The sequence below is a fragment of the Pleurodeles waltl genome, chromosome 6, assembly GCF_031143425.1.
Source record: "Pleurodeles waltl isolate 20211129_DDA chromosome 6, aPleWal1.hap1.20221129, whole genome shotgun sequence".
NCBI classification, from domain to species: domain Eukaryota; kingdom Metazoa; phylum Chordata; class Amphibia; order Caudata; family Salamandridae; genus Pleurodeles; species Pleurodeles waltl.
Genome location: NC_090445.1, coordinates 1,092,811,731 through 1,092,835,553, shown reverse-complemented (window position 1 = coordinate 1,092,835,553; position 23,823 = coordinate 1,092,811,731). Strand labels below are relative to the sequence as shown.

At 43.7% G+C, this 23,823-nt stretch overlaps 1 protein-coding gene across 7 annotated transcripts in view; it reads right to left on the bottom strand.

The window, feature by feature from the left end:
* The window catches only part of ZMIZ1 (zinc finger MIZ-type containing 1), a 469,088-nt gene that overhangs the window by 130,299 nt on the left and 314,966 nt on the right, over window positions 1-23,823 (bottom strand). For all 7 annotated transcript variants that reach the window (XM_069240178.1, XM_069240175.1, XM_069240177.1 and 4 more), the window contains exon 6: window positions 15,388-15,493. In XM_069240178.1, coding sequence (XP_069096279.1) covers window positions 15,388-15,493 — 106 coding nt within the window. The remainder of the gene's footprint in view (window positions 1-15,387; window positions 15,494-23,823) is intronic.

Here is a 23,823-nt window from a genome sequence, read left to right as displayed (position 1 = left end):
GGCCCTTAAAACACAAACTACTCCCAGATGTAAAACAAAAGGTCCAGCCATGAGATAGCTTAAAAATACATTGGATAGTGGGAGAGGTTACTATTTTCGGGTTCCTCCCAACGGACCTAGACAGAAAGAGTGTGTCATGCTGAACGGTTTGGTGGTGGTCCCATTGTCATAGGAACATCACAGGCTGAGTTATGGGCAAAATGTTGTGAAAAAGAAATACCCCGCAAAGCATTATGGGGCGAGTTTCCCAAATGCAGTGACTATTGTAGTAATGGCTGTGCCAGGAGAACCGCTTTGAGGATTTCTGTGTTTAGTTTCTGCGTTAAAGGCTCCAGTTTGAATATTTTTCAACTGCTAAACTTGTAAAGTGATACTCATGTAAAGGGCTCCTCAGATAGAGGTCGCACTATATGAAACTTCACGTAGTCGTGTAGAGCACTCCTTTGATCATGTTTGCGCTATATGAAACCACATTCTCACGTAGAGCGCTTATCCAATCAAGTTAGCCCTAAATGGTCCTTTTTAAAAATATATTTTAAATAAATTTAAAAGTACCCCCACTCCAGCTTGCAGCCTTTGTGCGCAGACACAACAAAGAAACAGCAGCTTGCCCAAAACAAAGAAGAGGAAGAAACAACATACGGCCATGCAGCTCAAAGCGACGAGGCAAAAGAAATAAGCATTTGCAGTGCAATGGGTCTTGCATTTGCTCCAATTACTGGTATTGGCGTTGTAAATTCCTAACTGGACTTTTCTTGCAACATAAATTGAAAATTAAAAGTAAAACATAAGCGAGTTGATTCAAAGCAGCATGGCCGCCATACTCAAGAGCATGAAGGAGAGACACAAAAGGAAACAGAAGTTTGCCGACAGTCAACTATATTGGCAATCTTGCAATTATCCATGTAACATGGTCGGTGTCCAAAGCAGTAACCAAACTGCCCGAAGGCATGGCAAACGTAAAGCATTTACCAATGATTGCAAAGGAATTTTGAAAGGCAAGCCCACGAGCGGGTGAAAATGATGGGCGTGAGGTGGGCATGGTTAAAAGTACACAATACTTACAACAGCTCAAAGCGCTTGCACACTCGACTTAAAAAGTTTTGTGCCACACTAAGGAATATGGCCGATTGTGCATTAATCCATGCAACAGGGTGAGTCTCCAAGGCAGGTACAAAGCAGCCTCAAGGCAGGACAAACAAATCGTTTACCAATGAAATCAAGGGAATTGTGAAAGGTATGCCAAGGAACGAATGAGTGAAGGGCGTGTTGCAAGCCCACAGATGTAGATTACAACATGTCGAGAGAGTGTGCTTGCGCGCTTGAGAAGGCAACAAGAGAGACAAGGGTGATGCGAGGACAGGGAACAGGCATTGCAGAGAGAGTGGGAAAGGTGAGATTGTAAAATGAAGCCGAGTTACATAATGGCAGAGGGCACAAGATATAGACCAGGGGTCTTCAAACAGGGGGGCGAGCCCCCCTAGGGGGGGGGGCCTCAAGTGGTCCCGTGGGGGGCGCCAGGCTCTGGCCAAAAGAAGCATTTCACAGATAACAGTGTTTTGTTTTAAGCAGAAACATGTTATTGCATTTTTAAAATGGCAACAGTACTTACCTGCACTGTTTAAATATATCAAGACATATTTAAACATTGCCATCTTTATAAAGTATTTGTGAAACATTCTGAAGGGGGGCCCAGTGATTTGTATTTTTCAACTGGGGGGGCGCGGCATTAAAAAGTTTGGAGACCTCTGGTATAGATGGAGAGTCAGGCAGATGGGAGAGGCAATGCATGCCAAAGACGGTGAATGGGGCGTGTATTCTGTGACACCTTTAGCTAAGCCTTTCCTTTCATGTTAACAGCACATTGTGTTCTGGGACCTGCAGTCCCGTATTTCTGCGTTTCTCAACGCCCCACGAATTCCAAAATGCAAACTACGGTTGTCAAAAAGACCGCGACCGTGATTTGAAACTTGACAAGGGGAGAATTTGAGTCCAGACAGTCTCTCCGTTCCACTGGGACACCCTATGAAAAAGTTTGAAACGGTCGAGAGTTTTCCTGTCTGTCTAGAGGTCACGAACATCTGCCCGCAGCACTCCACCCAGGCCCACGGTCCGAATATGTTTCGCACGTTGAAGCTACCTGACTTAAAGTGCCACCGTTTCTACTGAGCACGTAGAAACGCTGTGGGCATGCATTCACATATTTTCAGTGTCATTCTTTGCAGACATTACAAGGACAAAGAAAAAATAGTAAACTATCCCGATCTTCATAAAAATTTAGGTCGTTTCTATCCCTCCCTCCACGATTGAGTAGAAGCATCGAAATAGGACTACTTCCGGGAGGTACACACACGGGATTCTCAGAAGTTTAGAAGACTGGGGCCGCTGCGTAACGTGGCAGAGCCCAGATGCTCATGGAAGGGGGGTTGTGTTATTACAGCCCTGGGATGCTATAGAGGGGTTCAAGTGCTACAGTGAAATAACCTGAGCACCAAACGCCGCGCTTAGAATAGATCTGAATAGCAACTATTGGTGGAATTCTGGCCAGACACTTCAGCCACAGAGGATGGAGCTACAAAAGCCGTCTGGGCACTTCCACCTACCAGCAGGTGCACAGTTATCGTGTGTGAAGGCCAGGAAGAAGAAAACATGCATAACTTCACGGGCTTTTACCAGTCTCGCACTGCAGAACATGACATCTACCCTCCAAACAACACAACCACGTTATTTCTCTGTCAGTTCTGTAGAGCAAAAACATGGTATACGCCAGTGACATGATGCACAGAAAGTGTTTATGTACTGATCTCATACAGGGCCTACTCCCTACCAAAACTATCTGCAGTGTACAAGTGCTTCTGCCACAGAGTAAGGACTTGTTGAGTTATTAATTCATGTGTTCTCTACAGACCAAGGTATCGGGTACTTCCTTTGAGATGGAAACCTTTACCTGTAAAGCTTCCTTGATTATCCGAGCAGTCAAGGTTTTGCTCAGGGGAGGTGTCATGAAAGTGGAGTCAAACATTGTATAGCACATTTATTATATATTCGAATATTAATGTTAAGTTAGGGTTATGTAAAACGACAACAAAGTTCCACACACATCGTACACAATGTAACTGTTACTCTTAGGAGGAATTCTGCAGTTTGGGGACTGGTTAGGCTGCTGCTTAGTCTGTCCGTTAGGCAGAACAACCTTCTCTTAAAGCAAATGGTCAGTGTTATCATGCCAGAGTTCAGCACCATAGATGGACTCTAATGATGTCCAGACTGCATCACGTTCTCAACACTGTGGTTAGGTTAAATCTACCGATAGAACAAAAGTAATGTTAGACCAATGAGAGAGGAGTGTAGACTCTATAGCAACTCGTAAATTCCTTGTCCCATGAAGGTCTCATGGCTTAATTCCATCAGTTTTGGCCAAGGGGTGGATGGGATGATTAGGGACCAACTCATGGTAAATACCACCTCCAAAAGATTTTAATTCAAAAGCAGTTGTGGAATTTAGGGGATCCTACATTACATGGAATAAAGCTAAAGTCACTGAATCTATAGTGTGGGTGAAGGTAGTAAATGAAGATAGTATAGAGAAGAAAAGTAGTGAAATTGATTTGTAGTGTCAGTAAACAGGACATGATAAGTGAGGGAAGTGGAGAAAGGAAAAAGTAAGGCAAATGCTGTAACTGTTGTGGTAGTGTGATCCAAGTGACTTCATGCAAAGAGGGCTGGCAACAAGGATTGGGGCATTTTACTAAGGTGTGGAAGAATGGCAAGAAATTCAGTAGGCCAGGGTGGCACAGGTGGGTGAAACTAACCGCCTTATGCAAGAGGAGTACAGCAAAATGGATAACGGAGTCATTGGTGTAAGAAGGTTGAACATTGTATCTAAAGGTGATGATTTAGTCCCCCAAGGTGTACAACCAACCCGTAAGGTAAGAACTTAGAACTCATGGCTTATTCTGGATCACACAACACCATCACTCCTAAAGAATTAATAAATGAAATATGAAGTAAGGCAGTGAATGAGTTGCAGGAGAGTGATGTTATGGGAGTGTCACTTGACAGTAGTATAATTGAAACTAATGGGTACTTTACTTCAGAAGAAGAAATTAAAGGGAGTGGCATGGATTAATTAATATCTGTGTGGTACACAAAGGACTGCTCATACTGAACCTGTGTCATCTGGATCCGGTGTTGGCAGTAGAAGAAGATTGATGCAAAATATTTGTAAACTGTTTTTCTGAAGTATTTAGAATCCCTTTACAGAAACGGCAAGGTTTTCACCAAAAAACTGTCTTAAAAGAAAACTCTATTTCAGTCAAACAGACGTTTAGAGGGGTACTTAATAGTGTAAGTAACAGCTGCAGTTGGAGTTGAAGGAGATGGTTGCCCTGGTACCATGACGCAATTAGAATGAGCTAACTGCTCACCGCTTGAAGTTTTGCAAAAGAAAAAAAAAAAGGAAAATTACACCACTGAGTAGATGTGATAGCCCTGAAAATTACATTGTACTTAAATATCAATAAGTTGATTTCCCTATTTTAACTGGCAATAGTGATTTTCAAACCTAATCTTACAAAACACCATCAGGTAGAGAAGACGTCAGATTCCAGATCATTGATTACTTTTATCACTCCTTTTTGGTTGTTTTGCTTACAGGAGATGCCTTGGCATCGGCTTCCTCAGACATCCGGAGAGCCATGTTTTACATGTGCCAGGACTTTGATCCATATGTTGAATGTATTCAAGACGACACCTTAGTATACACCAAATATGTTCCATGTTTTAATCTTGCAGAAGTGTGTTCATGATTGTCAAAAAAGAGTCTGGTGTTATCTTTCAATAAATGTTCTTTTTTGTAAGCTAAAGTAGACGATTAGGTCTGTTATCATTTCCTGCGAGGGCAGTCTTCAGAGAGAAGCTCTGTTGGAATCCACCAGGTTGGCACGTGCTCCTGATTCAAAAGAGAAACTGGCACCATTTGCTGGGTATTATAGTACACATGTAGAGGATTGTTCTGGCAAGATGGAACATCTGCGGAGCTGATGCATACAGGTCAAAATTTTGTCTGGGGTGAGCAAAAGTTGGCAGCTTTTGAAACAGTCAAAAATTCCAAAAGTTGAAATCAGTTTAAGCTAAAGCTGGCATACCTGTAGTGGATGCCAGCTCATATAGCTAGGGTATCGTTCTTTCACACTGTGTAAGTGTGATGGGTGAAATGCTGCGTATGCCTCCAGGACCTTGTCTGACACTTAAAGAAGATATGCTATCGCTGAGGGAGAACTGTTGGCTTGCCTATGGGCCTGGAATCATTTTAAGCATTATTTATGGGGAAACAAATTAATTCTCTGAACAGACCACAAACCCTTGGTGGCCATATTCCCGTCTAGAGGGGGCTGTCAGCTCCAGCTCACATTGCTCTTTTATGCTCTAGGCTTCAAGAATATAATTTCGAGGTGAAATGTGAAGTTGGCAAAAATAACTATATGGCTGACTGTTGATCACTCTTACCTGGCATCTTCTAGCCACAACAAGAGACAGAATGGAGATGAAAAGTTTCAGGTTCCTGAGCAGTCCATGAAGTTGTCGTACAGACATTGTGGGGCACAACTGAGCAGGAATCGGCATTTGTGGAAAACATATCTCATTCTAACAGAGGTTACAAAGTATTTATCCAATGGTCTGCCTTCGGGCAGGTCCCTATACAGTCAATCATGTTTTTGTGACAAGTGGCACGCAAGGTGAGCCAGGTAGGCAACCTAGTGATGACAATTGTATTCCTGCTGAGAGCATAAGACCTGTGATCTTGAAAAGTGGGCATCACAGTCATATGGGCATGCCTGGTAAAAATGAGTGGCCTGGCATTAGTGCTGAATATACTGCTAACTGCCCCAGGCAATGTGAAGTATGTGCTATGAAAGACAATGTAAGAATGCGTCCAACACACTGTTGCACTTGCATCAGGTTCCTTGGTATGATGTCACATGGTATAAGCTGGCAGTCGGTGTAGTTGGACCAGTTAATGTTTTCTTCAGTCTATTAGCATTAAAGCAAATTTCATGTGACTATCAATCGAAAGGGCCACAAGTCAGACGTGCAGAAAAGATTACATTACCACTTTTGAACTTTTTATTAGATGACTTCAGCACGGAAGGTTTCCCAGAAAATCGTGCTAATCACAATGGTGTACAGATGGCATAATAAGAAAAGAAGGAATTTATCTACACATCACTCCAAGCGAAGAATATCTGCACTGTATAATCCACAGTGCAAACTTAGTATTTGTTACCTTAAGGACAGTGGCAAATTGACCGGTGTATACACACTTTTAAGTAAAAGGTTGTAGGCCTACAGAAAGTTTCCACTTCAGCATTTAGATAAGTCTGTTTCCCTTCCTTAAGGTAAACAACCTGTGTCTCCAGTGTGCCCAATGTGACAGAAGAGGCAGTTAACGATCTTAAATTTCCTCCCATGAAATTGTTGGTGATGCACGTACGATCGTTCTGTTCAAATAACTCACCACAAAGAGGCTTTATGATAAATGGTATAATGTTGAAAAATGTGATATCAGAACAGGTGATATTATCAGGATCAAACTACTCTGCCATTGCAATCATACGAAATCGGTGTAGGTATCTCCTATTAATGTGGTCAAGGTGAAGAAGAAGTGCTGTGTAGTAACCCAGAATGGCGAATGCTGAAACGTCAGAAGAGTTGGCATGATCATCAAGTGCTCTCCGGATCAACATGTGGGAATTACCCAAGTAAAGCTCAGCCACCAGGGAGAAGGGGGGCGGTGCCCCTCTAAAGATGGGTTCCAAGTTGTGCATATAGTTTGGAGTCAATTAAAGTCTCCAGGTGGTTCCCAATAATGAGTCTGGCATAGCCCAGCCCAAAGTTACCATTTCATCTAAACTGAAGGGGTGAAGATGAAATCACTGAGGATAGAGTAAAAATCATGAGCAGAATGGGGAAGACTTCATGAAGCCTAGTTCACAATTAATACTTTGCGCTTCGCCTACGTTTTATCATTCTATTGTTTGCTTTTTCCTCACAGTATTGTTTAGTAATGACATGGTTTTGTTAAGGGAAGGGATGTGTTTTACATTGGAAGGTACACTCATCCACTATTCTTCCTGCTCTCTTAGCGTCTCGTGTTTACTGCCGTGTTTTCCTTTCCTTCCGAGAGAACATTAATATATTTCCTAACCATGAAATGTTAGATTATCATTCCAACGGTTGGAGCACTGATTTGAACTTGCCAGGTAGAACCAAGAGGTTGATGAGCACAGATGCTCTCCATCGGTATATGAAGTACCTCACTTTACACAAAGGTTTGGGGACTGTCTTTACAGCTCATCTAAATAATCACAAGAGAAGCATGGATAGCGATCAAGAGAAATTTCCAGTGGTTAGTGTCAAGATCGAGTAGACTCATCCATTATTTTCGTGTTGTCGGAGTGCATCTCACTAAGGGTTAAAGGTATGTCCAGACCAGAGTCCTGAGCTAGTTATGCAAGGGTTCAAGCTACACCCTATAACTGACAACCAGTAGGGCCTAACACATCTGGAGCTGCCTATATTTCTGTGCAAATGGATCAATTATGGCTGAGTTAGGACTAGACAGCTCACTTGCATCTATTTAGCTCATCTATAATGGTGTAAGCAAGCTAAATCATCAATGTTATGTTATGCTGATTTGTATGGTGCACATGTTAGCCGTGAAGGTATCCTGACACCTGAAGAAGGTGCTGTCCAGCAGTACTAGGACCCTATTGGATAAGCCATGTTTTCAGTTTCTTGTGGAATTCTAAGATGTTGCTGCTAGCTCTGATATAGATGGGAGGTCGTCCGAGACTTTGTGGGCCAGGTAGGAAAGGGTGCATCCATGGGCTGTGGAGGACTTGGGCATGGAGAAGGCATGCTGAGCACAGGTGTCGGGCTGGTATGTGGAACTGGTTGAGGTGTGGCCGCCCTTGCTTGTGAAGTGCCCCATAGGTGTGCGAGACGCTTGATGAGGGCATATTTGTGAATGGGCAGCACGTGGAGGTCTTGAGATGTTTGTATATGTGCGTGTGGGGTGAAAGTTTGAGAGTGAGCCTAGTTTCTGTGACCTGTGTAACTTGGAGCCTCTTGTGAGTTGAATGGTGATGCAGACGAAGAGGGTGTTACCATAGTCCAATCTGCTGGTAGTATGGGCATGCATGACGGACCCCCCAGGTGCCCTGGGAGGGCCATCTAAACACCTTCCTGAGGAACTTCAGGGTGTGAAAGCAGGTGGATACAACTGAGTTGTCTTGGGTGGTCATTGAGATTTGAATGTCAATCAGGATCCCTAGGCTCTTGGCCAAGGTTGATGCTATAGGAGGCAGGCCCTGCTCTGTTGGCCACCGGAACGAGGACATGAGAGAGATATGTCCATGCCAAATTACACCAATACTGTTTTCTCAGTGTTGAGTTTTAGACATTTGGTTTTCGATGCAATGAAGTGCAACTTCTACAATTTTCAGTGCTTGACAAGTGCTAATTAATCCACTTTTTTGGTGCACAAACAATGTTAATACTGCGTTAAAGTGAGGCAGAACTTCTCAAGGTAGGAATATTAACCAAGCTAACTCATAATGAAGTCAATAACTGTTAAGGCATAGACATGGTTGTTACATGTATCTATGCAGAGTACTGCAAGGCTGCTTTTTGTAAATAAATTGGAAACTCATGATCACGTGAAAGCAAATCTGGCTTTTTGTTCATTGGCGGTACCTAATTTTACCCATGCAAAAATATTAGGGTGGAAGAACCAGAGGTAGTTTTTATGGGCGAGCACAAAGTGCTCCGTCCATTCTGTAATCTGTCTTAGGGCTTGAAATCACACCCATGCCACGTCAGTCACTTACATTGGTTCGTGGGCTTGTGGGCTTGCCTTTAAAATCCACTTTCTTTCATTCCTGAAAGGCATGCATTTGTCATGCCTTTTCTGGTGTTTAGCCCACCTACACAGGAACCGGTAAAGTACCAAAAACATACGAGGCTTGATGTTTTCAGCCTGGAGTCCGGACTACTTTATCTGTTTATTTTACACACAGCGCAATTGCGCTGCAACTTACATAGCGCAATTTTTTTTGGCTTTACAACGCTAATAGCTCTAACTCGAACAAACGCGAGACCCATTGCATTGAAAATGCTTGTCTTCACAGTGCTTAGAAGAGATTTATTGCTCAGTATTGCATTGTATTTCTAGGGAAGCTTTAAATCAAATGAGCCAACAGGTTGATGCACCATTGCCAGAGTCCCATCAAACATGTTAAATGAACAAAAACCTCTCAAACATCTCCTGGTATCTGCTCAAGTGACATAACTCAAAATACTATACTACCATATTGAGGTCCATCACCACAGCAATTCGCAAGAAAGGGTATCAATCTTGAATGGATATTGACTCAAAAGCGTCCTGCGAGAGGGATATCTCTCTCAGGTAGATAGTAATTGTGAAGGACTCAGCTAATTTGGAATCAGTCTCAAGTAGTCCACCACATGGTTATCAATCAAGACTGTCAATTAATCTCTAACCATACAGAGAGATGGAGATCAACTGCAAAGAAAAACAATTGCCATACTACTTGTGCAAGAGTGTAGCCAACCTACAGCTTTTGACTTTTCCCAAGTACTCCGTCCAAGTCACAGTGTTACCAGAACATTTTTTGAGGGAGTTTTTAATCCAAAAGTAGTCACTGAAGAATATCAATCACAGATCGCTATAGATGCATGAGCATTTGGCTACATACGTGTCAAAACCATATCACTCGACCTAACAGTAATCAGTGTCCGGGCATTTGGGGAAACTAGAATCAATACCAAAGCACTCAGTTAGGTGGTATTATTCCTGGATCTCTCAGTCATATGGGTATCAATCCCACTCATCTAAGCAGCTCAGTGGTCAGTCCCAGTCCGGTGTCAATCATGCCACACATACTGAGGGGGTTATAATTCCATGGCCTTCTGAAGCATAAGTAACAACCTACAGCAATGATTCCCAACCTGTGGTATGGGAACACGAGGGGGCCCGCAAAGCCTCGCCACGTGGTCCGTGGCTGCTTGTAAAATTAAATAATTTTAACAGATTAGGTCCCCCAGCTTTCAGGACCCAGTGGGGGTCGTCAGATTCTAATAATTATTCAGTGGGGTAGCTGGGATCCAGTAATAATAAAGTGGAGGTCCACAGAAGTCAAAAGGTTGGGAACCACTGACCTACAGTGTCAGGTGTGGTGAGTGTCAATCCCATGACACTCAGCAGTGGAGAATCAATTTTAGCATAGCATTTAGCTTGAAGACACCATTTCACCTCCTAAGCAAGCGGGGGTGTTACAAATGAAATACACACCACACAAATCACAAAAGTAGCACCTAGTAATCCCTTATAGAATCACATAACTGACTGGTAAAAGTCCGAATTTGAGCTGAAAACCACGAACTGCTCTATTTCAAAACAAAAGATGCTAATAATTCTCCGTTGAAATGCAAGTGTGTTGCCCGGGCAACGGGCTATTACTAAAAAAAAAAATATACACAACAGCAGGAGGAGGAAAGAAGTAGGGGTTAAAAGCTGGGGGTCCCACTTCTAATAAAAACGTGCAAATCGTACAATATATACATATATATATATATACATATATATATATATATATATATATATATATATTTTTTTTTTTTTTAAACAAATCAACGCATAATCTTATTAGAAGGAAACCTTGATATCTGTAACACGTTATGATTGCGAGCCGTGAGACCTCACTGGCCTTTTCATCAAGCAGTTATACACCACAAGTAGACGTAGTTTATTAGGCACGACAAGTCTGCTGTGTGCAAACGCTGTAAGCAAACTGCATTTCTAGGATAGTGTGAAAAGGAAGTGTGACACTACCATGCAACTTCGATAAGTACAGGAAAGGCAAAAGGGTGTTAATTTATCAGTGCTGCTGTCGGCAGAAACCCAGAGCAATTAGTGTACCTGCAAGGAAAGTCTCAGGCTGCTGTCGGCAGGGCTATTATGCACTATATCTCCAGTAGGTGTCAGCGCAGGCCTACGGATTATTGGTTCTCGAGGAGGGGAGACTGCTTAAATCAGACTACATCAACCCCTAGTCCAAAGCAGTGGCTCTCCTCTTTATCAGTGTTCTTGGTGCTCCCCTTCCGCCTATCCGATGTCAAACACAGCATCTCGTTATTCTCACTGGGCTATTTTAGATGACGTTTATCAATAAAAATCTGGAAACTGCAGGCAGATGATCCACTGAAATGACTTTGAGTAAAATGTTATTGTTAAACTGTATTCAAAATGTTTACTTGTTTTCTTCTGACCCCCCCAAAAAAAACCTGGCCACTGCTGCTGTAAATAAAATGGGTGATAGGAACAAAAAAAGCAACACCCCCCACATTGATGCCTTTTAGTAAATCTGAGATCTCAGTTGAAGGGTCATTAAGTACTGCAAAGTGAAACTCTACTTAAAATAATTTACTAAACCATTTAAACGTCCTTAGGCGGCTTTAAGTTTATTTTGTGTACCTCTCACCGATAAGTAACACGGAACACAAACTTACAAACTCAAGAGAACCCTCTTCATCCTGAGGGTACCTAGAACCATAAAGGGTACCGAGATTCCAAGAGCACAGAAGTGGTAGGAAAGACAGGTACACATGCATGTTAGATTAACTGCTCTCGGCAACGGTACAGGAGGGTCATTTCAGAAAGCACGTTTTATCTGGTTCAATCATCCTGGAAAATGAAAGTCAGAAATGTACTGACTTACTTCTGTTTGAAGTTACCTGGAACACTTTAAGGATTTAAAAAAACACAATTCTAGGAGCACATTTGGGTGTGGCAAGTTGTCACCAATTTCTATGAGTACTGAATGCATATTTACAGAGAGGCACATGTACCATTTTTAGTCATGGTGAAATACAATACCAAGGTATATTTTCTCTTTCTTAATGGGTGTTAGTTTCTTGATTGAAACATATTTTGCTAAAAAAAAAATGCGAACAGACACATTAATTTCGAGGCATTTCTTCCCATTTCCACTCTGAAAACAGACGGATTCCTTGCCAAGACCTTATGTACAGATCATTTTCCGGATGGGAAACTACTGGCAAAAACAAATTGTTAACACCCAGAACCTCGTAAGTTTGTTGTTGTTTACAACATTTTCCAAGTGGACCCCCAGTACCACCAGCATACTGGCCACAAAAGCTGATCTGCTCAAACGAAAATGCCACCATACTGGTGGAATTTCCATGTGAGTAAATGCGATAGAAAAGGGCTACATCCCACCAGTCCTGAGCCTGTGAATCAGGAATGGGTTTTTATCCCTTTCTACCTGTGTGCACTTGCATATTTTAGTTTCATTCATTCACATAAATACCTTTGAGAACTTAATTGACTGTGTATTGCCTAGTACCAATGATGGGATCTAAGACCATCAACTGGACCATTTATCAACATATCCTGCAACAGTCCTAGACTAGAAAAAATACTACATTATTTTATATTCTAGTTTCTGCTAGCGCTGCAAAAAGCTCTGTTACTATATTCATAACTATCATCCTCCTCAAGGCGATAGAACCCGGGTAGCAATGGTAAAATGCAGCCGGAAGACATGTAGATCCAATTCGTATCTAAGCTGCAGCCCTATTATCCAACTGGACTATCTTTCTCTCATGCACAAACAATTTTTTTGTAACGACGAGGCAAGCCATCTGATCTCGAAACAAAGAGATCTGCTGATGCCTGCGATTTTTGCGACTCAAACTCGCCCCCTCTTTCCTGATCACAGCTCTGATCGTCTTTTAGTGCACTTCAGCCCCTTTCAAAACTGACAGCATAAACCACTGCTGTGTGCTTTATGTCATCACCGTTGCTTTTAAGGTGTATAGCTGTGCATTTCAAGTTATAAAATTCACTGTCTTTGGGAACACGATAATTGCATACCACACTTTTTTCAGTGAGTGATAGAAGTGAATCTTTAAAATCGAAAAACAACAAAATGTATGACCTCGGACTCCGGAGCCTCAGGTGTGTTAACTAGGCTGTATATTAAGTTATCATCTTGTTACTAATAAACCACACATCTTCAACTAGTACAGTTGCTTAGTGCTGCAGGCTGTCTGGAGCTGTGAGCTATGCTGCTTTTGGATGTATGGTTCTAATTAAGTTAGTGTAGGTGTGATATTCGAATAGGGTTTTGCTTCTGGTGCCCTCATACTATGTGTGTCTTGTGCTGCAGCGGCCCGTCCATACAGGATGAGGGGCAACGCACCTTTACCTTTTTTCTGACTTGTCAGGCTAAACAAAAGTCTGCCTGACAGATACTCTTTCTGGTTCAGGTCAGGAAGCCTGGAGTTGGGCATGCGCTAAATGTGCAGACTCCTGACTGCCTGAGCTGAACTTTGCTGGGCTAAAGAAGTCACAGGCCTCTGGGCGTGGACTCTTTGGCCGGGGAAAGGTGCCTCGAGGGCCCCCCCTCGTGACGAGAGGGAATGTCACCGACTGCTTCAGACCTGAGCACTTCAGTTTTAAGCCCTGAAGCGCCCAGGGCCGAGTGTCCATTAGTGACTTCTCGTCATAGAGTGGGGTGGTGCCAGCAATCTCATTGACTCCATTCCACTCTGTGACAAGCTGGGACTGCTGCCTTCCGTCACTGACTGACCTTAGGCCAGCCAATAAGGGAAGGCAGCAGTCCCATTCCTCCTGGGACCTGCGAGGCTTCCCTGCCAGAGCTGCTGAGGTAAGTTTTTTTATTTTTTATGTTTAGTGCCTGCGTCTATGAATGTATGTGTATTTGTTAGTGAGTGTTGTGAATGGACATGAGAGCGTGTGTGAATGAATTGGTGTGAGTGAAGTGTATGTGTTTGTGTATAACCATCTACCCCTCCCCCCTTCCATCTTCCATCTTAAAATTACCGGCTGCCACTGGTCTTGTGTATGGAATGGGTGTGTGTTCTTCTGAGATATGAGACCGCATAGCTCTTCTAGGAAGGCAAAGAGTGACTGATGTACAGCGTTCAGTTTCTGTGTGTGCGCGGAGGTTGAAAGTACTGTACTAGCTTGCTGTATTGCATGTTCTGGTTGTTACCTCACTGGTGCTGACCATGTTTCTAGTGCTCCCACGTGATCACTTTGTTAGGAGGTCCATATAATGTGTTTGTCGATTACAGAATCCTGCAACCACACCAAAACCCCTCGAAAACAGAGTTTTGTTTGTGCCCTGCTTACAAACCCAAACTAAGGAGGTCATTTTAAAATACAGTGCATAGCATGTATGTTGTGCCGCAATAAACAAAGCGATGCGTGTTAGGCTGGGTATATCGTCTATGCAAAAACAAATACTCCATCTTCTATCACAAAAGAAGTAAACAAAAAACTTAGCCTGCCCTGTGATACTTTTAGTGAGACGGCTGTCCTTTGTCTAGCTGATGATGTCCTCTATCTGGGCGGGGACTGGTATTCAGATTTACTACTAAACTCGACAGTGCAAGTCTAATTAAGCTTTCAGAGGGAAGAAATGTTTCTATGTGAAACAGGCACCAATGTTCGCTTCAGCAAGAACTGGTGGCATAAAATCACCAAAGCAGCATGGATACCTAGCTGAAATAATCGTCAATAAACTCCACCCACGCGTGATGCAAACACAGAATCAGTCTGGGCTCCAATTTCAGCATGCTTTCCTTGCAGGGCAACTTAAACAAACTACAACTAAAGAGGAATACTTTTGTTTTGCTTAAAGTAACTCATTGCGTCTTCATTTTCTCCAGATGCCCAATCTAAATGAATCTCTTCAACTTTTACTTTGCACATCATGTCCACTGATTGCAACTAATGCACCAACACTGATAAAAACATACAACCCCCAGCATAACTTCACTATTTCAAGAGAGCCTGCAAAGGAGGCTGCAGAACAATGAAACTGAAAAACAGCGCCCCTGCCATACAATTCTTAGGAGCATAATGCACCTAACTTTCTGCCACTTGAGCAATTTGTACAGTACCCTGCAAACAACAACAGCATGTGGTTCAATGCGAATATATGCTGCAAAAACAACTTTTGTAAAACAGGCTCTAAATTATAGACTGCTAAATCTCCTAAGTACACAAATATCTTCCTAGAATAATTTTGAAATGTAGCAAATTCAGAGATGCAACCTCTCTCGCTCTCCGACATTTTTGAAGTCTGTATTTTGGAGTATTTGTTATTGTAAAAGTTGTCTTTTTAATTTGTATTTTCACATGCTACTACGGTATGCATCTCAAAAAGGGTGAAATGAACCATCGCTGAATGGTCATGTGGAAAGAGAGCAACAATGTTCACACAAAAAAAAAAAAATCAGTGCGTTTCCTACCAGCAGATTTTGGAGTGAATTTGTCTCTGTTGGCAGCACATACAGCAAGTAGCCGGTACCCCAGGTCTAGATCGAAGCCTTGTTGTGCCGCTACTCTGCTTACAACCTAGCGAGAGATAGAAAAATTAGATGGAGAGCAATGGCAAAGTGTGTGTTCAAAGAGAGTTTGTTCCACACTGTGAATACATGTACACAAAATCGTACACCCCCACACTGAATACTTGTGCAAAGAAAGAAACTATAACCTACTCACACGTTCTGTATTTAACAATTTACACCTACCGTGTGCATGCACATGCTACAACTTACACCAGATGCTTACATAGTGCGAGAAACATAGCGAGAGAGCAAGGGAACTTTGGGCCATATGTACAAACACATTTTCCCATAGACACAGAATGGGTAAAACCGTTTGGTACATCTGGCCCTTTGTGTATAATAGAAAATGAGGGAATAATTCATGATTGTGTACAAACGTGGCTTGAGTTTTCATTCAAGGTGTATCTCTGGGAGAAGTAGATGGGTTTTTACATACCCGTGTTGAATGAGGTGTTACTTGAACAACTTAATTTTCAGCACCTTTTTCCGATGTGCAAGAGGGATGTTGTGTCCGTTTCTGGGGGTAGCTTCAAAAGATTTGTCTTCTGGTCATTTAATTTTTGTACTCCATGATTTTAAGCTTAGGTGTCTTTGTGATCAGTTGTACTCTACTACACTGAATATATGCACTGAAGAGGTACTGCCCTGCACCCGAGGTATCACTAAGGTATAACTTACATCCTATACTTAACATGTCCGCACTTAGTACCGAAACTGTGACATTACGCCCTACACAACAGAATGTAACAACTTTTTCCTTATGTGTCTACTCACTCTGTACAACCAAGGCTTACACCGTGTGTCTGGACTGAAGAGCTCAAATTCTATACTACACATGGCTGAGTTCACCAGTATATCTACCACTCTGCCAGTGTCTGCACACAGTAGGCTAAATCATGCTCTTGCACGTGCCTGTACTCAGAGGCTACATCTTACATTGCATGTGTCTACATCTAGTAGCTTACACCCTATTAGACAAGCGTCTGCCACGCATTAGCTAACATGCTACTGCTGCAAAGGCCTGCACTAAAGAGGCCGTATCCTACACAGGATTTCACAAAACTGAGGAACTCAATTCAGACGATGGTGGGGTCTGAACGTGAAGCAAGTTACATACCTGTAACTATAGTTTTGCAGTTGATGCTCTTCTAGATTATCTGGTGCGCCTAATTCTACGATCCAGTGGTTGGGCTCAAAGCAGACTCTTGTTCACGAAAAAAGTTGAATTTTGTGTGTTGGCTGTAGGCATGGCTGGAGTGACTTGCCATACGTCGACTCACCAATGCCCCAACACTAAACGCACTGTGTTTGTCATGCACAGCTCCATCCCTCACTGCAGGACGCTGGACTCCGCAGTCTTCATATCACGAACCTGAGCCTTTACACAGAAGATTACTATCAATAATGCAGTGACTGGCTACAGACATCACATGCTGAACACCTCACAGTGCCACGATCTTCCTTGGAAATATTTAGCCCTTTGGGGCTACACAAGAGCTGGGTTACTGCTATATGTTTAGCTGAGCCTTGCATACAAAGGTGACAAGACGCCCACAGAAATACCCTGCCCCCACGGGTCGTCAAGATAATGATGCCATATGCCCTTTCGCCAAGCATACAGCAAGCAAATCTGGGGAGATGTACATGCCACAGACTGGTCTATAAGGTTGTGCCCCACTACCACAGTGATGTGAAGGAGCAAAGCAGAACAGATAGGTGGTATTCATCATTCAGGAGTGCATGCAGCTTGAGATGAGAAATGAACCCACAACGTGGTCAACATTCACGTCATTCAGCTGTCATGGCCGCACCTTTAACCGACCGAGTGTCATACGGGCCTTGCATGGACCGAGGCTTGGGCGGCTGATTAACATGCACCAGGGCTGGTAATCGTGGCCACTTGTACGCAAGCTGCATCCAAAGAATGCAGCTGCGCCATCTCACCAAGTGACACCTTTCATTAGCACTCGGAGGTAAACTAACCCGCGCAGCGATGGCAATTTAATTACTCCCGACTGTTTTCCAACATCCACTTTTCTTAATTAACAACAAAGACTCCGATTGTCATTATCAAGGAGAAATATTATGGATTAGGCCATACAACGTTGCGGCTTCAGAGGCGGATAATTTCCAAATTGGAGGGAAGATTAATAGCGCTCTTGCAGGTCTTTTTTTGTTTAAGCATCCAATCTTCGAAATGGAAAGGCTCCGGAATCGAGCGGCTCTGGGAGTGCATTTTAATGATCAGACATGCTAATGCGGCTCAGATGGCGAACGCTTTAAAATACGCTTACACAACATGCGGCGCCGTACACGTTCCCCCCTCCAAAAATACAAAAAAAGAAAAAAACACACTAACATCTCAGGCGGCACGCGGGAAACGCGCCTGGGCCAAAGCACGCACGCCGACTCCTTCCTCCCGCCATCTGTGGCTGCGCGAGGTGGGTGATGGAGGGAATGTAGTGCTGGCGCGAGCAGGGATGGCGGCAGCTGCGCGGGAAGAGAGTGCAGACAGGAGCGGCCGCCGCAAATCTCAAGGGAGGCGTTGAGGGGGATAAATAAGAAATAAACTTACCTTTCCCGACGCTGCCAACAGCCTCGCTCTCCTCTTCTAATGGTGTCCCAGCAGCCCTTGGGACACCAGTGCACGCTCCCCCATGCAATCCTGGTGCTGCTCTTATGTTATACCTACCATGAGAGCCTCATCAGGATTGGTCTGAGGGGCTTGGTCTGCCACTCAGACACTGCATTGGAATCTGTGCAGTTTCTCCAACCTGGCTGTGTAGCACAGCCGGGTTTGAGAAACGTAAGTGCGCATGTCAGTTTGGCCAGTGTAAGACGGCTGGCGAAACTAACATGCGCACTTAGTGCATTCCTTTCCTCCTCCCCCCTCCTGCCTCCCATGGCCAAGCCCCTTCCTTCACATGCTGGCTCAGCTGAGCCAGCAGCTGAAAAATAAAACAAAATATTGTTTTATTTCTCAGCTGCTGGCTCTTATCCACAGTGGCGACGCTCCTCCGCCATTGTGGAGGAGCCGCCGCTGAGTACAGACCCCAGGCAAGGCTGCTTCTGTGGTGGGACATTCCAGATGGCGCCTGGCTTTTGTCCCAATGTAGGAATGGTCAGCCGCTATTTGGCCCCCACTCCTGTCCCAGATGTTCTTAAATCTCTAGCCTGAGCATCAAATCCCCTCCAAACCTCCTTTGGGTGACTGTGGTACAGAGGGAGGGGTAAGTGAGATAGCACATTTCCTCCCCTTACTGGCTCGCAAAAGGCCAGCCAAACTTCTCATATTTGAATAAGATTCACAGTTCCGGATACAACAGTGCTACTTGTCCATAGAGCCCATGCTAGCTCTTTATTGCCCTGGGTGGCTGCCAGGATTTCTCAAGCTCCTAACTTCCCACCCTTCATCCTCTAAAGGGTAGCGCTGCTTGGAGAACAGTTCAGACTATGCTCTCCCCTTGCTCTTAGACTATAGAGTTCTCCTTGTTGCCCTGAAATAGAACTCTCTTTGTCAACTACACTTAGCAAGCAGACAGGAACCACTGCAGCCTTCTTTATAGAATGGGGCCTGAAATAAGACCAACTACATCATCAGTGTTTTAAGAGGATGGGGAGATCTCTAAAAGAGGCGTGCCACAAAAGCACAAATAGAACTCTCTTTCAAAAGGTGGGGTCTATGTAACCAATTATATCACTTAAGACACTTCACTTCAAACAGGAAAATTCGTACTTTATACACGAGATGCTTAGTGCATAGACAGGAGATTTTAAGTTAAGTTAGGAATAGGAATATCACTACTCACCAACTGTAGGAAATATAAAGCATGGTTTGCTCCTTGCAAAAAAGATAGAAAAGATAGATAGATAGGTCGATAAAGAAATAGATTTGGTTCCCACTGGACCCCCCTCCAGGATATTGTGGCACAGATAAGCAAATTTAGCAGCACAAATTTTGGCATTTTTTGTGGCACTTTTTTTTTATAAAAATGATTGCCTCTCGACCCACCACGTGCCCCCTGGGTTGTGGGCCCTAATCATTTAAATACTTATTTAAAAAAATGAATGCCCCCTGTGCCTGCCCCATGCCCCATGGGAGGCGTGCGCTAATTATAAAAAAACGCCCCTTCGGCCTTCCACATACCTCATGGGCCCAAAGCTTGATTAAAGCTAATGTCATCTGGGTGCCCTGTGGGTCGTGGGTCCCGGGTTGGAGGGGGGATGCAGTAATTTTTATTAAGTTGTGGGTCCACCATCCACGGGGCACACAACGGCCCCATAGAGCATTTCTTTTCTAAAATGATTAAGGCGTGCCGTCCATGGGGCACGTGACGTACCCAGGGGGGATTTAGTTTTATCAAATTTTGGGCCCACTGCTGTGCACCAAACTTGATAAAAATAAATGTCCCCTGGGACCGCTGCATGCACTGTGGGCAGCGGGTCCTAATCACTCAAAGAAATAAATGCCCCCTGGGCCGTGTGTGTGTGGGTCGTGAGTCCAAATCGTGATATAAACTAATGCCCCCAGCGTGCCCTGTGGGTGGTGGGCCCATGGGGGCAATCATTTTTATCAAGTTTTGAGATCACTGACCACAGGGCGTGTGGGGAGCCCAGGGAGCATTTATTTTCGTCAAATTTCACAGGCACTTTTGTAAAAAGTGCAGGCTTCTTACAAAACAACCAAATTTGCAATTTTTTGCAAATCCCGAAATCTTTGAGGGTCTGAATGGACACCAGCATTGCTATACCACTGGAAATATGGTGCAACGCTCCCACACTAGGAAACGTTCACTGTACCTCTGGGATGTGCACATGTATTGACATCTGACTACTGCCTGAGCCTGCAGCACTTGATCTCACATGCTGCCTGCCTCCCAACAAGTGCTGAGAGGGGCCAATGGAGATGCAGTTTGCACTACCACTAACTGGCAGTAAGAAAGTAAAGGGTTGCAGAGTGCAATGTTCATGCCTCCTAAATGCTTCAAGCAAGAGAAGGGACAGCCATCTAAGCCTCTTGCACCCATTCAAGACCAACAAACTGTAGAATATAAGGATCTGCGAGGCAAGGCACATCTGTACATCACACAAAAATGTTACAGAACGATGAAAAATGGGTATGCTTGTTAAATGCCAACAGGACTTGTTAAAAGAAAACATTATGTTTGCCCAAACTAATCATTTGTCTTATCTGTGCAACAGTTTTTGAAAATATAATAACTTTTTTTCCCATCCAGGGTAAGTTTGTGTTTTTCCCAGTGAGTGAAATGCAAGAACAAAAGACTTGGTATAGATCAGGTTCAACGTCCATTCTGTTTTTTTAACTCTGGTGCCGAGCACTAGCAGATTTAGTGGCGCATAAAGCCCTGCCTACAACACTATGCCGTATGACACAGCTGCTTGATTAAAGAACTCATGAGGTAACTCAATTCGAGTGACTGTAAATTCCTGTTTCACAGTGAGCTAAGGATGACCAGTAGGAACTGCAACACTGGGACCATGAATTAGGACACAACAAGGGCTGGAAGGAACCTGCAGAGTTTCCCTCCATAGAATTCTGTGGAGTTGCACAAAAACTCTGAGATCCTGCGGAGTTCCACAATCTGGCGGAATTCGGGCACGTTGCGCTGCTGACACTGATTTTTAGCACCAGAAGCTTGTCCGGCTCTGCAAAATCAGTGCAAATGGAACCATCCAGTGTGCCAGATGGTGCTGCTTCTTTCTGCCGCCGGAGTAGATTTTCCACTTGAGCAGCAGCTTTTTCAATGCAAACGGTCGCAACCACTCACGCTCAGAAATGTCACTGGGTGTACTAGTGCCTGAAAATCAAGGTAGGGGATGCAAATTCTTGCTCGCTAACTTAACATTGGCATATGGGGTGCAAGAAACATTCCGCCATGCAGCAGTTGACAGAACTGTGCTGAAACTCTGCACTCCAAGCAGAAGACAGAGTTGGCAAAACTTTACAAACTCTGCAGGAGGAGCAGAATGTTTTTTAGTCACTGCTAGACACAAGTGAGAACAATTGATGGGAATCACCTGTGTCATGGTCGCAGCTTCAGTAGCTGTAGATCTTAGTTCAAATTCATGCAAACAGCTGGCACTCAGGCATAAAATTCTCAACACATCTAACTTTCATGAACCATAATCCCAACATCGTACATTCTGAAACATGACATGACCACCTTGCTAAAACAAGGGATACAGGCTCCCATTAAATTCACTCATGGTCAGAAAAGTAGGAAAACATGCCATCATCCAAGAGATCAATTGGGACCGAACTAACGTCAGGCTTAGAGTAGCTGACATAGGTTAGGTAAAGGACTACATGACCCAATCCCCACTATGACCCACACCACCGAGACAACCCAATAGGCATACAGATGTGTCAGGCTGGAAGGTCAAAATCCTACTCTAAGGAACACTTCTGTATGGATAATGTGCATCCTCCAATCAACCCTCCCACATGAAATTAGGTTTGGGAATGAAACAACAACTTTTGAGAACGTTGTCATGGATACAACACACATGTAGACTGAAGTCTGCACAAAGGACAAGTAACTGGTGAATGCAGCATTATACAAGCAGCCAGAAACATAACATAACTGGAGCATGTTTACATCTCGCATGCTTTTTGGCAATAGAGATAATGGGACTGCTATCCTATCGCCCAGCTTATTTTCGGCTATTTTTTGCAGAGGGGGTTAAATGGTGAGAATCACACCATCCTGGGACACATACTATATCTCTTTTAGGCTCAGGCTTTTTTTTTTTTTAACACAAAACACTTTCTCTGAAAGAGCAGGAAAACAAGCAATCATTAAGGTCTACCATGCATTCTGCAGTGCGAGCCACCCTGAACAATACTGGGTAAAGGACAGGTTAGGGGAATAGCTACTTTGGTGACTGCTTGCTGCTACAAATATCCACAGGTTATAAAGGCAGTAATAACAAGAGTCAGAGGGCTACCAAGTACAAGCAAAGTGCAATACTAGCAAACGCTGTACTTGTTTTGGGATACAGCAACAAAATTGAAGAGATTCTATAAACTGCATCTTCATGTAATCTGTAATACTTGGCACCATCTCCTGAACTCGTTATGCAAAAGCACATACCCATTGTAGGCCTAAAACTTTTCCACTAAGTTTCAGACTCAATGGGAAAGAGTCAGCCGCTGTCAACAACATCTAAGACGTAGAAAAACATAACCCCTTAAAAACTTGGGGCTTAATATCTGAATAGTAGGTCTCAGTCTTGACAGTCTTGGAATCGGATGTTCTAGCAATAAGAAATTAAGATTGAAATCATGACAAAATAAATTTGACTTCATGCTGGCTCATGGGAGGAAGCCATCTATAGTGAGACGACAACAGGTCATCTGTGGCTCACTGCTTAAAGAGGTAAACTAGTTAGCTTAGGTAGGTTAGCAAGAAGGTTTAAGGTATCCAGTAGTGCAAACAGTGTCCAAAGTAACAAACCTGTATGTGCTCAAAAGCCAGTGGCAGTTTCTCCACAAAGTCTGGGGAGAGAGCTGTGCGTGTAAAAATAAAATGGCAATGAAATCATTTCATTGCCATTTTATTTTTCTGATGTGTGTGCCGCAGTATCCCCCGAGGCAAGAGGGTGTGTCCTCTGCTGCCCATTGGCAGCATTGAGGACAAGAGCAGTGGCTGTCCAGAAGCTTTAAAGTGCGCATGTCAGTTTGGCTGGCTGTCTTGCGATGGCCAGCCTGAAATGCACACTTTGACGCTCCCCATCCCGAGATGTTTTAGACAGGTGGGTGGAGGGCAAGCACAGGTCTCCAGGGCCTGAAGAAGCGTCCTGCCAAAGTGCTCCATCCAATCCTGGTGCTTCTCTCATTCTGGTTAATAGCTTGAGATCAGCGTCTGGATTGGTCAAGGGAGCTCCATCGCAGACTTCAGTTTCCGAACACCGAAGACAACATGCAGCAGTGGGTAAGTACCATTTATTTTGATTTTATTTATTTTAAATGTTAGTGTAGTTTTATTTTGGGATTCTGGGGGGAGAGGTTGTTTTATTATGAGCTTTTGGCGGGAGGTGGGTGATATATTTTGGGCTTTTGAAGGAAGGTTTTTTTTTTTATATTATTATGGGCTTTTGGAGGGAAGGGATGTTTTATTTTTTTTGGAAGCGGGGAGCACTTTGGTCGCCCCACCAGTTTCAAAGGTTACCAGCCACCCCTGTCAAAAGCACAAATTTAAGGGAACCCAGCACAGGCGTATCACCACCAGAGAAAACGAGATAGAGTATCTGAAGGTTAGACAAGGTGCTGTGGCAACATGAACACTGGCTCTGTTAAAAAGCTCAATCACAAGA